General features: G+C 37.7%; 1 protein-coding gene across 2 annotated transcripts; it reads right to left on the bottom strand.

Annotated features, from left to right (window-relative positions):
• Positions 1 to 1,102: 1,102 nt before the first annotated feature.
• On the bottom strand, positions 1,103 to 11,280 carry LOC121237701 (30S ribosomal protein S1, chloroplastic). 2 transcript variants are annotated; one of them, XM_041134564.1, is made up of 7 exons: positions 10,850 to 11,280; positions 9,849 to 10,124; positions 9,360 to 9,440; positions 2,301 to 2,582; positions 2,103 to 2,213; positions 1,599 to 1,685; positions 1,103 to 1,316 (listed from the first exon to the last, which is right to left on the bottom strand). In XM_041134564.1, exons 1-7 carry the CDS (start codon positions 11,147 to 11,149, stop codon positions 1,212 to 1,214), a joined length of 1,242 nt encoding a protein of 413 aa, XP_040990498.1. In that variant the 5' UTR covers positions 11,150 to 11,280; the 3' UTR covers positions 1,103 to 1,211. The 2 variants fall into 2 exon arrangements, with proteins under 2 accessions (XP_040990498.1, XP_040990490.1); XM_041134556.1 differs by having other exon boundaries at positions 1,596 to 1,685; positions 10,850 to 11,263.
• Between the last annotated feature and the right edge of the window lie 1,377 nt (positions 11,281 to 12,657).

The following is a 12,657-nucleotide window of genomic DNA, read 5'->3' as shown; positions in this document are numbered from 1 at the left end:
AGGAATGTGCTACATGGTACACAACTGCTTTTTGGAAAATAAAATACAATGGACCTATTTGTGTGTATATATATATATATATATATTTGGTAGGAGCTATATATTAGGGATTATCATTTACAATTGCTAAAAAATTGGATAAATAGTTGGCATGTTTGCAGATGGTCGATGCCAAGAATTACGTCACGTGATTGATTCAGTACATGGACTATATGTTGATTATGTCTTTTAACAATATGAAGATCTTTGACACACATCGTTAGACAGTAAATAAAGTGGAAAAAAAAAAAACAAAAAAAAAAAAAAAAACTTTGGAGGATGGACAGTTCTTGGATTTTTAATTTTTAATTTTTTTAGTTTGAGAGGAATGGAGAGAGAAGGGTATTACGTATAGGGAAAGGGAAAAGTCTTCCCTTAATAAGCTCCATGAGACCAGTCACCACACACTTCCACTTATGTTCTGTGAGATTTCATTCATATGCATTGCAAAGCTTTATGTTAAAGATCCAACCATTGATCCAAAAGTTCTAGAATGATTAGATGTTTATTAGGATCATAATTTTCCCTAACCTAAAAGATAACTGAAATCTTACGATAACTAAAAGGTGACTAAAAAGTTCATTTCTTTCTTCCAAGTCCTTCTCCCTTCTCCCTTCGTTTTGTTTTCAGTCAAAAAGTCTAATTTTCAGGTAAAAGATCCAAGTTCCTTGTTCCCAGCTCCTCCAACCCAACGTCATCTTCTCTCTTTTCTGGCCGAAAATTTTACTAGCTTGTAATCTCGACAACAACGTGCTGCAAACATCACTTGGTGACTACTAGCAATTCATTAGCGTAACGCTTCGCTGGAAAGCAAAAGGCAGATACTCGTTTGATTCCTGAAAAGTACCGCTCCAAATGCGGGCTTCTTCTCGTTGATTTCAAAATTTTTTTGCAAGATATATAGACTTTACTTGCCTTCAGAACTTCTGCGGACTAGGCTGCTTATTAATGCCAAGTTAATAAAGAGTACTAATTGAGTATCAATATCACTGCGTCCAGGAAAGTAAATCCATTTAAGTGACATTAGGAAGTAAAAAATTTTAAAATCAAGGCGCTGTGATCAGGAATCAAAAGGAATCTTAGGCCAGAGGCAGAAGTATAGCCTTGGGTATAATTTTACAAGCTAAGTAAACATAGAAACATTCAGAAGGAGATAAACTACCAAGTTTCAATCATGATTCTACTGCCGGAGAAACACCACTCAGATTTAGACCTTCTGCTGGCAAGTCTGAAGTGAGAGGACCCAAAATTCCGTCAGAGCCGAGAGTCAGTCCACTCTGCAGATGGAAATAGTATATGCACAATTACTCTCACCAGAATGGACAGAAAATCTCATTAAAAAACACGCCAACAATATCTCCCAGCCCTTGGATCCCTGACCTTCAGGTCTGTTAGTTCATGCATCCACCCACAAGGCGCAAAGGCCGGTCAAGAGCTGATAAGTTGATAACTCAAATTGATGCGAATCATATATGGGTCTTCTATGTGCATCTCCTAATTTCTTTACTATTTTGAACTGAGTATAACTTTTTAAGGAATAACTAAGCAAGTACCACTACCTCAGGTTGGAATCTAAGCATGTCAGCACGAGCCATAGCTTCTGCTTGAGCTATTCTCTGCCTGAATGTCTGAGCCATTTCCTCCGCCTGTCAGAACAGAATTAGAAACGTGACTATATATTTTTCTATAATTCCAAAATGCTCAGACACGAGATAAATATTTCATGTATCAGAGAAAAAAGGAAACACAAGCGCCATTTTCTCCGACTGTCAGGACAGAATTAGAAACATGACTATATATTTTTCTATAATTCCAAAATGCTTGCACACGGGATAAATATTTCATGTATCAGAGAAAAAAGGAAACACAAGCTAATAGACTTCCTTTTGGATCTTCCTCTAAGCACTGAAGCAACAAGATATTAATCAGACCAAAAGTGCTCATCGCGAATGAAATGGGTAAATATGGCAGGGACCTATCCATCAGGTCTCCATCGCTAGAATTTACTGTACAAAAAAAAACACAACTACTAGTGAGGCTTAGGATTGTTTTTCACAAAATACCTTCTCAAAAACAAGCTTTGGATTGCGAATCATGTCTCCAGGAGTAGGTTCTAACTTCTTGGTGGAAAGACTGACTCGGCCTCTCTCACGGTCATGGCTCAATATCATGACCTACAACATGAGAATTAGGTTAAAAATGTTCATATCCACCGAGTAGCATCAATTATCTGCCGCCAAGAACTCATATTAAGGATGTACCTTGAGAGTATCACCAGGTTGAAGTACCGTTGCAATATCTGAGACACGATCATGACTGATCTGACTAACATGAAGAAGGCCATTGATTCCACCAATGTCAATGAAGGCACCATACGGTTTTAGGCTCTGCACAGTTCCAATGACCACTGATCCAATTCCTAGTTGTGCCTGGCTATCAGCCATGGCTTTTCGGTTACTGAAGACAAGCCTTGACTGTTCCTCATCAACCTCCACAAACTTCAGTGGAAGCTCCTTATTAAGGAGCTCCTCTGCAGTTGATTTCTGATACATGCAAGAAAGAGTGACAAATTTGATAATTAAAAAATATTTGGAAATAAATGTATGTCAAATGGGAAAAAATTTGTGAAAGTGATCTCATTCTTTGAATCATACACACCAGATAAAAATCCAATTAAATAAATTGTGGTAGAATACTTACCTAACCTAAACTAGTGTTGCAGAAACTTCTCAACATGACATCGAACAGGTATCATGCATATTTTGTTATAAGTAAAATTTTATTGAAACGTAAAAAGTGTTCAACCTAGGTACTTGTTTTTTATTTATTTATAAGTAAACGATTGTATTAATAAGAATAGGCATAGCCTATGTGCACAAGATGTTATACAAGAGGTAACACCTATTTAGGAAGAAGAAATGGAAACAAGAAAATCATGAGAACCAGGCCATTAAAATCTACAGCTTTGGCCCATAGAAATAAAGTTCTAACAAAAAGTAATTTAAGCTCCTCTAATGAGTGCTCCTTATCTTTGAACATCCGGTAGTTGTGCTCCTGCCATAAGCACCACAGAATACAAATAGGAACCATCTTCCACACAGCTGTGATTTGTGGAATACCTCCTAAATTTGTCCAACTGGCCAGAAGCTCAACCACTGTGGCAGACATAACTCAGGCTTGCTCTAACCTGCTGAACACATCTTCCCAGAATGCTCTAGCAACCTCACAATGCAGTAGAAGATGATCTATAGTCTCACCACTTTTTTGTTTTTTTTGTTTTTTGCACATACAACACCAATCCACTATAATCACCCTGCATTTCCGTAAGTTATCCATCGTCAAAATCTTACCTAGAGAAGCAATCCAAGCAAAAAATGCCGCTTTGGGAGGTGCCTTATTTTGCCAAATCCTTCTCCATGGAAAATGATTGTTCTCTGATTGTGTGAGAGACTTATAGAAAGAGTGAATCAAGAATGTATCTTTTGTTGTGGCTACCTGCCACAACATGTTAGATCCTCGAGTGCTCGGTACAAAAGTCAAAAATCTGAAAAGCTCCCAACTTCCCAATCTTGGGTTGCCCTAGTGAAATTCACATTCCATTGGACTAGGTCACTAGATATCTCCATAAAGTCAGCCACTGAAGCTTCTTTCTCACATGCAATCCTAAAAATTGAAGGGAATGAAACCTTAAGGGCGTTATCTCCACACCATAAGTTGCACCAGGATTTTATTCTAAAGCCATCTCCAAACACAAGTCTAGTGGACAAGCAAAAACCCCTACCCTCGTCTAATGTGCTTTCATACTTCCACTCCGTAAACCCCACGTACCTCCCTAGTGCCCCCCCCCCCCCCCCCCAATATAAAAAAAAAAAAAAAAAAAAAAAAACCTCTATATTTGAAGTCAATCACTGACTTCCACAAGGCTTCTGGTTTCATATTATATCAACACAACCATTTCCCAAGTAGAGCCCAATTGAAAATCCTCAGATTTCTAATTCCCAACACACCAGAAGAGATTGGGGAGCATACCTTATCCCACTTAACCAAATGGAATTTGAAATCATCCCCTAAACCACTTCAAAGGAAATCACGATGAAGTTTCTCAATACAAGTCACTACACTTGCTGTATTGGGAATAAACATAAGAAATAAGTTGGTAAATTTGACAAAGTACTCTTGATTAAGGTGATCCTACCACATTTCGACAAATAGAATCTCTTCCAACCTGCCAATTAACAATTTTCTTTGGCTGAATACCTCCTCTTGTTCCTTCTCATTCATTAAATAGCTAGAAATAGATTACACAAATCAAAAATTTGAAATCTGACTTCCTATCCTACAGAAATTCAAATCTTGGATAAGATATGTTTGCCATACTTATCTACTCAATCTAAATATTTAAATTACAAATCATATAAATCCTATACAGCTGTACAAATCTGTCTATACCCGAAATACATAGATAAAACATAGGAATGAATTCAAATAAATTTAATCCACTAATAACCCCCCTCAAATTGATGCTGGTGTATCTACTAGCATCAATTTGCTAACTAGGAATTGATGTTGCTGTCTAGTCATCGCTTTTGTGAATATATCAGCTACTTGAAGATCCGTAGAGATATGAGGAAGAATAATAGACAGCCTCATAGGCTTGATGAATATAGTGACAATCCACTTCAATATGTTTGGTACGCTCGTGAAATACTGGATTGACAGCAATTTGAATGGCACTAGTGTTGTCACCGTGAAGAGTTGGCTTGTCTTGCGAAAAACCAATCTCTTGAAGAATGCCCCGCAACCACATCACCTCAGAGCAAGCTGTTGACATAGCTCTATATTCAGCTTCAGTAGAGGATTTAGAAACACACTCTTGCTTCTTGCATATCCAGGGGATGAGTGAATCTCCAAGAAAGATGCACCACCTAGTTGTAGAATGCCTAGAATCTGGGCAACCAGTCCAATCGGCATCACTATAAGCCATAAGTTGTAGAGAAGTGCCAGTAGGAAAAAATAACCCACGGTTAGGAGTCTCAATCAAATATCTGATAATACGACGAACAACCACTAAATGCAAGTGCTGAGGAGTGTCCATAAGTTTAATGAGAATATGGACAGCATATGAGATATCCGGACGTGTGATAGTGAGGTAGATTAGACTCCCAACAAGCTTCCTATATAATGTAGGATCAGAAATTAAATCACCCTCATCCTTCCAATACTTCATGTTGACTTCCATAGGAGTATCAACTGAAGTAGTCTCCCCCAACCTAGCCAACTGAACAAGGTTCTGGGTGTATTTATGTTGATTAATAAATAACCCATGTGACTGATTATGAACTTTCAACCCCAAGAAATAAGTCAACAGCCCCAAATCTTTCATATGAAAGACCTTATGAAGATGCATTTGAACCCTCTGAATAAATTCAATATTGGATCAAGTAATAATGATATCATCCACATAGACCAACAGAAAAACAAAACCAGAATCACTCTTATGAAGAAACAAAGAAGCATCATACGCACTTTGAGTGAATTGAAACTCAAGGTATTGCAGAACTTCTCAAACCAAGCTCTGGGAGCTTGTTTCAGACCATACAATGACATTTTCAGCTTACAAACATCATTAGCTGAGGAAAGGGGCATACCAGAAGGAAGTTTTATGTAAATGTCCTCTTTTAAATCACCATGAGGGAAAACATTTTTCACATCCATCTGATGCAATCGCCAAGATTGAGAAGCAGCAATGGCAAGAAGGAGATGAACAGTCGTCATCTTAGCAACAGGAGCAAACGTCTCGTCATAATCAATCCTATATTCTTGTCTATTTCCCAAAGTTACCAAACGAGCTTTATATCTCTCAAGGGACCCATCTGATCTAAGATTTAGAAAATACACCCACTTACTACCAATAGGTGTCACAGAAGAAGGACAAGACACAATATCCCAAGTGTCATTGGCCACTAGTGCATCCATTTCTACTTGCATGGCATTCCTCCATGTTCCATAGTCTGCTTATAAGAGGAGGGAATAGCAACAAAAGAAAGTGTAGCAGACATAGAAGAATGAGATGAAAAACCATATCGATTTGGGGGTTTGGAGACTCTAGAAGTATGCCGACGAGATGGTGGATCATAAGATGTGTCAAGGGATTCATCAGGAGCCACAGTCGGATGCTCAGGAGGGGCAAAAAGAGCGGTTAGATCTGATGGATGAGATGGTTTACGCCTAGTGTAAACACAACCAGGTTTAAACCGAGCGGAAGCTGGTGTAGAAGTTGTATCCTCATCTGAAAAATTTGGCAAAACACAGAAACTAGGAGGAATAGGGTCTAGATGAGTACGAAAAAATTGTTGTTTGTCAAAGAACACCACATTGCGAGAAACTCGAATGCATTTAGCTCGAGGATCATAACAAACAAAACCCTTTTGAAAAGAATTATACCCTAAAAAGGCACATTTGACTGATTGAGCAGAAAGTTTGTGTCTTTCATGAGATGGAAGATGCACAAAACAAACAAAACCAAATGAGTGCAATTGAGAATAGTTTGGGGAGTGCCCAAATAGCAAAGACTTAGGAGAAACATTGTCTAATACTGGAGTAGGTAATCTATTAATTAAATACATAGCAGTAGAAGAAGTTTCACACCAAAAACGAGAGGGCACACCCGAATCAATTAGGAGAGCCCAAACCATATCAAGAAGACGATTCTTTCTTTCAGCTACTTCATTTTGTTGTGGCGTATATGAACAAGAATGTTGAAAAATAATTCCTTGATCTTGAAGGAACATTTGAAACTCAAGTAGATATATATTCTCCTCTTGAATCGGAGCAAAGAACCTTAAGAGAGGCAGAGAATTGATTAGTGAGATAAGCCAAGAAACGCTTGAATAACGGAAATAATTCATTCTTAGTGCAAAGAAAGTAAATCCACGTAAAACGAGTATAATCATCAATAAATGTCACAAAATATTTATAATGATCATGAGATTCTATCGGGGCAATACCCCACACATCACTATGAATAACATCAAAGGCACGAGGGGCATGAGATCCTTATGAAGGAAACGGCAAAACTTTACTTTTAGCTAACTTGCATGTATCACAATCAAAATTTAATTGATCAAGAGAATAGAAATCTTTATTGCCAATTAAATCAGAAGATGACAACTTATGAAGTATATGAGAATTGGGATGGCCCAACCGCCTATGCCAATCCTTCACACTCAAAGTACCAACATTACAAGAAAATGAAGATAAAGACTTTGACTCAACAGATTTTGAATCTAAACATGAAGGAAACAGCCGACTCTCTTTAGGACCCCTCGCGATCATCTTTCCGGTCACCTGATCCTGTACAAGACAACCAGAAGAAGTGAATGACACTCTACAATTGCTGTCAACTAATTGTCCAATAGAAATCAGATTGGTATTTAATGAAGGAGACACCAAAACATTATTTAAGGAAGGAGAAATGTCACCTACGGCAGTGATACGTAGGGAACTACCATCTGCCGTGTGAATTTTAAGTGGATCAGCATACTACGAGACATTAACAAGAGAGTGAGAGGTACTTGTCATATGGTTGGTGGCACTGGAATCAAAATACCAAGGTTTAGAGGCAGATTTGGTTTTACCTGAAATACCAAAAGCTGAAAGAGCTGAGATGATAATTTGTTGGACCATTTCTGGTGTAATAGAGGTGGGATTTTGAGAAGTGGAAGCTGGAACATGAGAGGAAGTGGCCAAGATAGAGCTGGCAGCACTAGTAGCCTCAGCAGCAGCTGAATAGGCAGTTTTTTGGTGATGTGGAGGATGTATCGGGCAATCCTTGATGATATGTCCTTGCTTCTTGCAATAGTTGCAAGTTTTCTTAGAACAATTTGCAGCGAGATGCCCATAACCTTTGCAACTATAGCATTGAGTAGTGCTCAAATCCCTCCCTTTGGTTTTTCCTTGAGCTGCATATGCCAAAGGAGCTGTAGTAGCTTGTTCCATGGCCGTTTGGGTCATCAATCTTTGCTCCTCTCGAAATATCTCTCCCAAACACATATCAAGTGGAGGCACAGGATCTCGGTTCATTAGATTAGCACGAATAAATTCAAATTCAGGCCTTAGTCTCATAAGAAACTATGCCCGCATACTTGCTTCATGAACAGCTTGAATATCGGCCAAACTTGTTGCTGGAATTTAAGTGTATACAATATATGTATACTCAACCCACAAGTTACAAAAACCAGAATAAAACTCCTCCACAAAGAGAGCTCCTTGAGAGAAATTCAGCATCTCTAGTTCGAGTTGAAATCTCCTAGCTGCATTATTCTGAGTATACAGCTGCTTGAGATGATTCCACATATCACGAACATTCTTGAATGAGCGTGAATTCAAGATAATATGGGGATCAACAGATCCAAGAATCCAAGACATGACTCGAGCATCCTTGCTTTCCTGAGAAGCCCACTGATCTTTGTCCTCCGGGGCCACACTACTCCCATCAATATGACCCCAAAGTTCATTTCCTTTCACCAATAGTTGAAACTGAAAAGACCATGCAGCATAATTCTTTCCATTGAATCGAACCAGAAGAGAATCTCTAATTTCAGAAGACATGATAGACAAGAAGCCCTAGCCGCAACCCTTGAGACTAGAGAAAAAAAAATAGCCACAATTCTGGAAACAGAAAAACCCTAGCCGAGAATCTGGAAACCAGAAAAAAAAAAACCCTAGCCGAAATCTTAGAATCAGAAAAACCTAGAATTCTTGACCTTTCTCTAATGCCATAACAATTTTCTTTGGCTGAATACCTCCTCTTGTTCCTTCTCATTCATTAAATAGCCAAAAATAGATTACACAAATCAGAAATTCAAAATCTGACTTCCTATCCTAAAGAGATTCAAATCTTGGATAAGATGTGATTCCCATACTTATCTACTCAATCTAAATATTCAAATTACAAATCATATAAATCCTATACAGCTGTACAGATCTGTCTATACCCGAAATATATAGATAAAACATAGGAATTAATTCAAATAAATATAATCCACTAATACCAATTTACGTTCAATCTTCTCAATTATTGTATCCCATATCGATTTGTTATTAGACAATGCTATCTTGTACTGTTGTGAGGCTATTATAGTTATTACTTCTATCATCATTTGTTACATGCTTAAGGGTGGTCAATATTACAGCCAGTTCGTTCTATTCAACTACTACTAAAAATTATTTTCACCTATGATTTTTTCATGTGATTACCATAAGTTTCAAGCCAACCAAATTGAGCCATGGGAACGTGTGAGCCATGTTTAAGAACTAACCGATGATATCTGAGAAAAAGGCACAAACCCTCTAAGGCCTTCCACCAAAGCAACTACTCCACCTTTATTTCCACTGACAACCTGCATATAGATTCCAGGAATTACTTATCAAAAAGATTCCAGGAACTAAAAAGATAGGAAAGAATAGAGCAGTTATGCGAATTAAACACAAGTTTTGAGCCATTCCACAGTGAACCATTTGGGCTTCTATTTTGTTTACAAGCACAAAGTTACAAGAATAATCAAATTCATGAAATACTGAGAGTAGGCATAAAAGAAGGATTTATGGCAAGAAATTCCTCCACTGATTACTTAGACTTCACAACAGTACAAGATAGCATTTGACCTGCAACACTATTGGCAATCATACTCGAGATGCTTAGCATCTCACACATTGCCTGCATAAAACTACTGGAAAGGATCACATATGAATACTCTAGACAATAGAAGAACCAGAACAAAAAATAACCCTTGGTGTCAAGCACCCACCTTACCCTTGACGACAACATCCTCGGCTTGAAGCTGTCTACATCTTTCCCATGCAAGTTGATGCTGGATAGTTCTTAAGCTTAGGATCAAGCTATCATCAACTTCATTTTCACCAATAATTATAAACTCCTCTTTCAGACCAGGAACTATGCCAGCTTCTTCCACGTGTTTTATTTTGTAAATGCAAGCCTCTTGGACTGGCAAGTATGCCGAAGACTTTGCAGTAATGTCAACTAGGGCACCATTGTTATCCGTACTGAACACTGTTCCTTTGACCTGAGAGAAAATATGATCAGACTCATCAAACTTATCTTCCTCTTGAGCGTGTCTGCGACTTTTTTTATTTCTATGCAATTAGGCATGAAAGAACATAATGCAGCAATACAAAAGTAATAGGCTATAGCTTTATTTCTTTTCTCTCATTAAGAAAAAAAATTGATCTGGACTGCGCCTCAGAAGGAAATCCGCTTTTATGATATCAAAATAAAGAATGAATTGTCCTTTTCTTTTTAATAAGTAAATTCGTGCAAACTGATACTCGACAAAATAACACATAATTCAGGAGAAGAGTAACCCTGCATGCAGAAACCCAATGAAGATACAAGATCATATTTTTAAAAATTAATTAAAAAACTTGTTCTCCTTTTTAAATGATTTTCGTTGTCACGCAAACTCAAGCCATCAACAAATTCATCCTTTTCACATGTCACAATTTGCAGTTTCCTATATCAACTCGTCAGTAGATCACATACACCCAATATCAAATTACACAAAAACTCACATAAAGTTCCCCATTTTAGGCCACAACCATTTTGAAAGCTTTTACGAAACCACCATCTGTGTATTCCTCACTTCGACAATACAAATTTCACGCAAGCACATTGAAAATTCCTCGACTCATCTCATGCCAATTAAAAAAATCCCATTCCAAAAACAGTTCCCACTCAAAGTTTCAAAGAGAAAACATCCAGACTACGGACACGAAAGAGTGGGCAACCAACCTTGGTCCCCAGCTCAGAATTGAAGTCGTATTTGTCGAGAGCAGAGTGGAAGTCCTCGAGAGTGAATGCCACGCCTTCTGTAGGGTCAGTACGACACCGCTCGTAGGCTTCCTCGAAGAGTTGTTTGAGTTGGGCCCTCTCTTTGGTCTGTGCGTTTGAGATTGCCACTGCTGCCGAGACAATGGGGGAGAGGGCAGAAGGCTTGTGGGTTTGTTTAGGAGGAAAGAAGGGCTTTGAGAGTCGCGAGGAAGAGAGCGGCGGGCATCTCAGGCCTGTGAATTGCTGAGCCAAGGACGCCATGGCTCCCTCTCTTCGTGTAATACGCTTCCTGCGTCTGCGTGCCTCTGTCACTGTCTCAGATAAGATGGAGAAATTGGGAGATTGAGCTATACAAGACAACACGTGTGGATATCTGTCGTGACAAATTTGCCAAGGCGACATAAAGGTTCTAACAAGTGGTTTTTCCTATCTTAAAGGGTACCACAAAGACAAGACTCGCTTTAATAAGTCTTCCAATACAATTTCTGGAATAATTACTTGCTAAGGCGACAATTATTTCTCGAAAACTCAAGTAGTAAGGCTTTGGTGGTGGCATTAGAGAGAGCATGCAAAGAGCATGCTAATTAGCATTAGCTTGACTATCTCATTAGTCGAGACTCAAAATTCATCTCATATCACATTTTTACATTTTATCTATTCCACTCAAAATCTAATCAAACATTAGATTATCTATTTAAATTATATATAAGAATTAAATATTATTTATTTTCTATTTTCTTTTTGTCATATTTTTTAGACTATTGGTCATGTTTTATTTTTTAATAAAAAATATTTTATTTTAATAAAAAAAATTGAGGAAGAAGATGATTATCAGGTTGTTGAAAAAAGTTGAGAAGAGATGTGCTAGTGTGTAAATTTGCACAATAGGATGGAATAGAGAAAAAGAGTTATTTTCGGTTCACGATGATGATTCAAGTGTCCATACGTTGTTCTTTGCGTTCATCTATAAAATAGTAGTAAATAAGTGAATAAAAATAAATAAAAAGAGACACAAAGATTTACATAGTTTGACATAAAAGCCTACATTCGCAAGTTATTTGGGAGCAAAATTCACTATAATAGGCGATTTTACAATATTTCATGGCCTCACATATCTCTCATTACAATGGAGAAATTTAGAGTTTCATGAGGTTGAAGACGATGCTTCCCTTAAGAGAAGATCCTATGGAATCACTGTGCGTAGATGAGTATATGCATAGAGAAATTGTGGAGAGTCCCCCATTCACTCCAAGGAGAAGTTGTAGAGATCTCCTTTTTTTTTTATAGAGATATGTTTTTTTCTTTGAAGTGATTGAGTCTAACTTGTCTTGTTAAACATTTTCCTTTTAGGAATCTGAGTCAATTTCTTTTGGTTTATTTCTTCTTTGCCATATCTCTTCCATGCCTTATCTTTTGGCTTTATCTATTTCCCTATTATTAGTGATGGGTTTTCAATGGGTTGGACCCAACCAATTTTATCCCTAACAGATGCTCGTAATTCTTAAGGTCGACTTACTCAACAAGAAGGCCTTGAGAATCTTCAACTCAACAGTGAACTGGTCCATAGTTTCCCACTGTTATGAAATGTAATGGAGATCTCCCTGGGTGATCTTCAAGAAGAATTCGGGAAATTTTTAGTAAGGGTATTCGAGGATGGGCTTTTGGTAAGTTTATTTGTAAGAACATTTGCGTGATAATTGAGTATATTGATGATTGCATGTGATTGTTTATCGTTAGCAAAGTGCGCATATTTTCGTATTTGGTGATTG

This window comes from Juglans microcarpa x Juglans regia, chromosome 1D, assembly GCF_004785595.1.
Source record: "Juglans microcarpa x Juglans regia isolate MS1-56 chromosome 1D, Jm3101_v1.0, whole genome shotgun sequence".
NCBI classification, from domain to species: Eukaryota; Viridiplantae; Streptophyta; class Magnoliopsida; order Fagales; family Juglandaceae; genus Juglans; species Juglans microcarpa x Juglans regia.
This window is presented reverse-complemented; position numbering and strand designations above follow the sequence as displayed.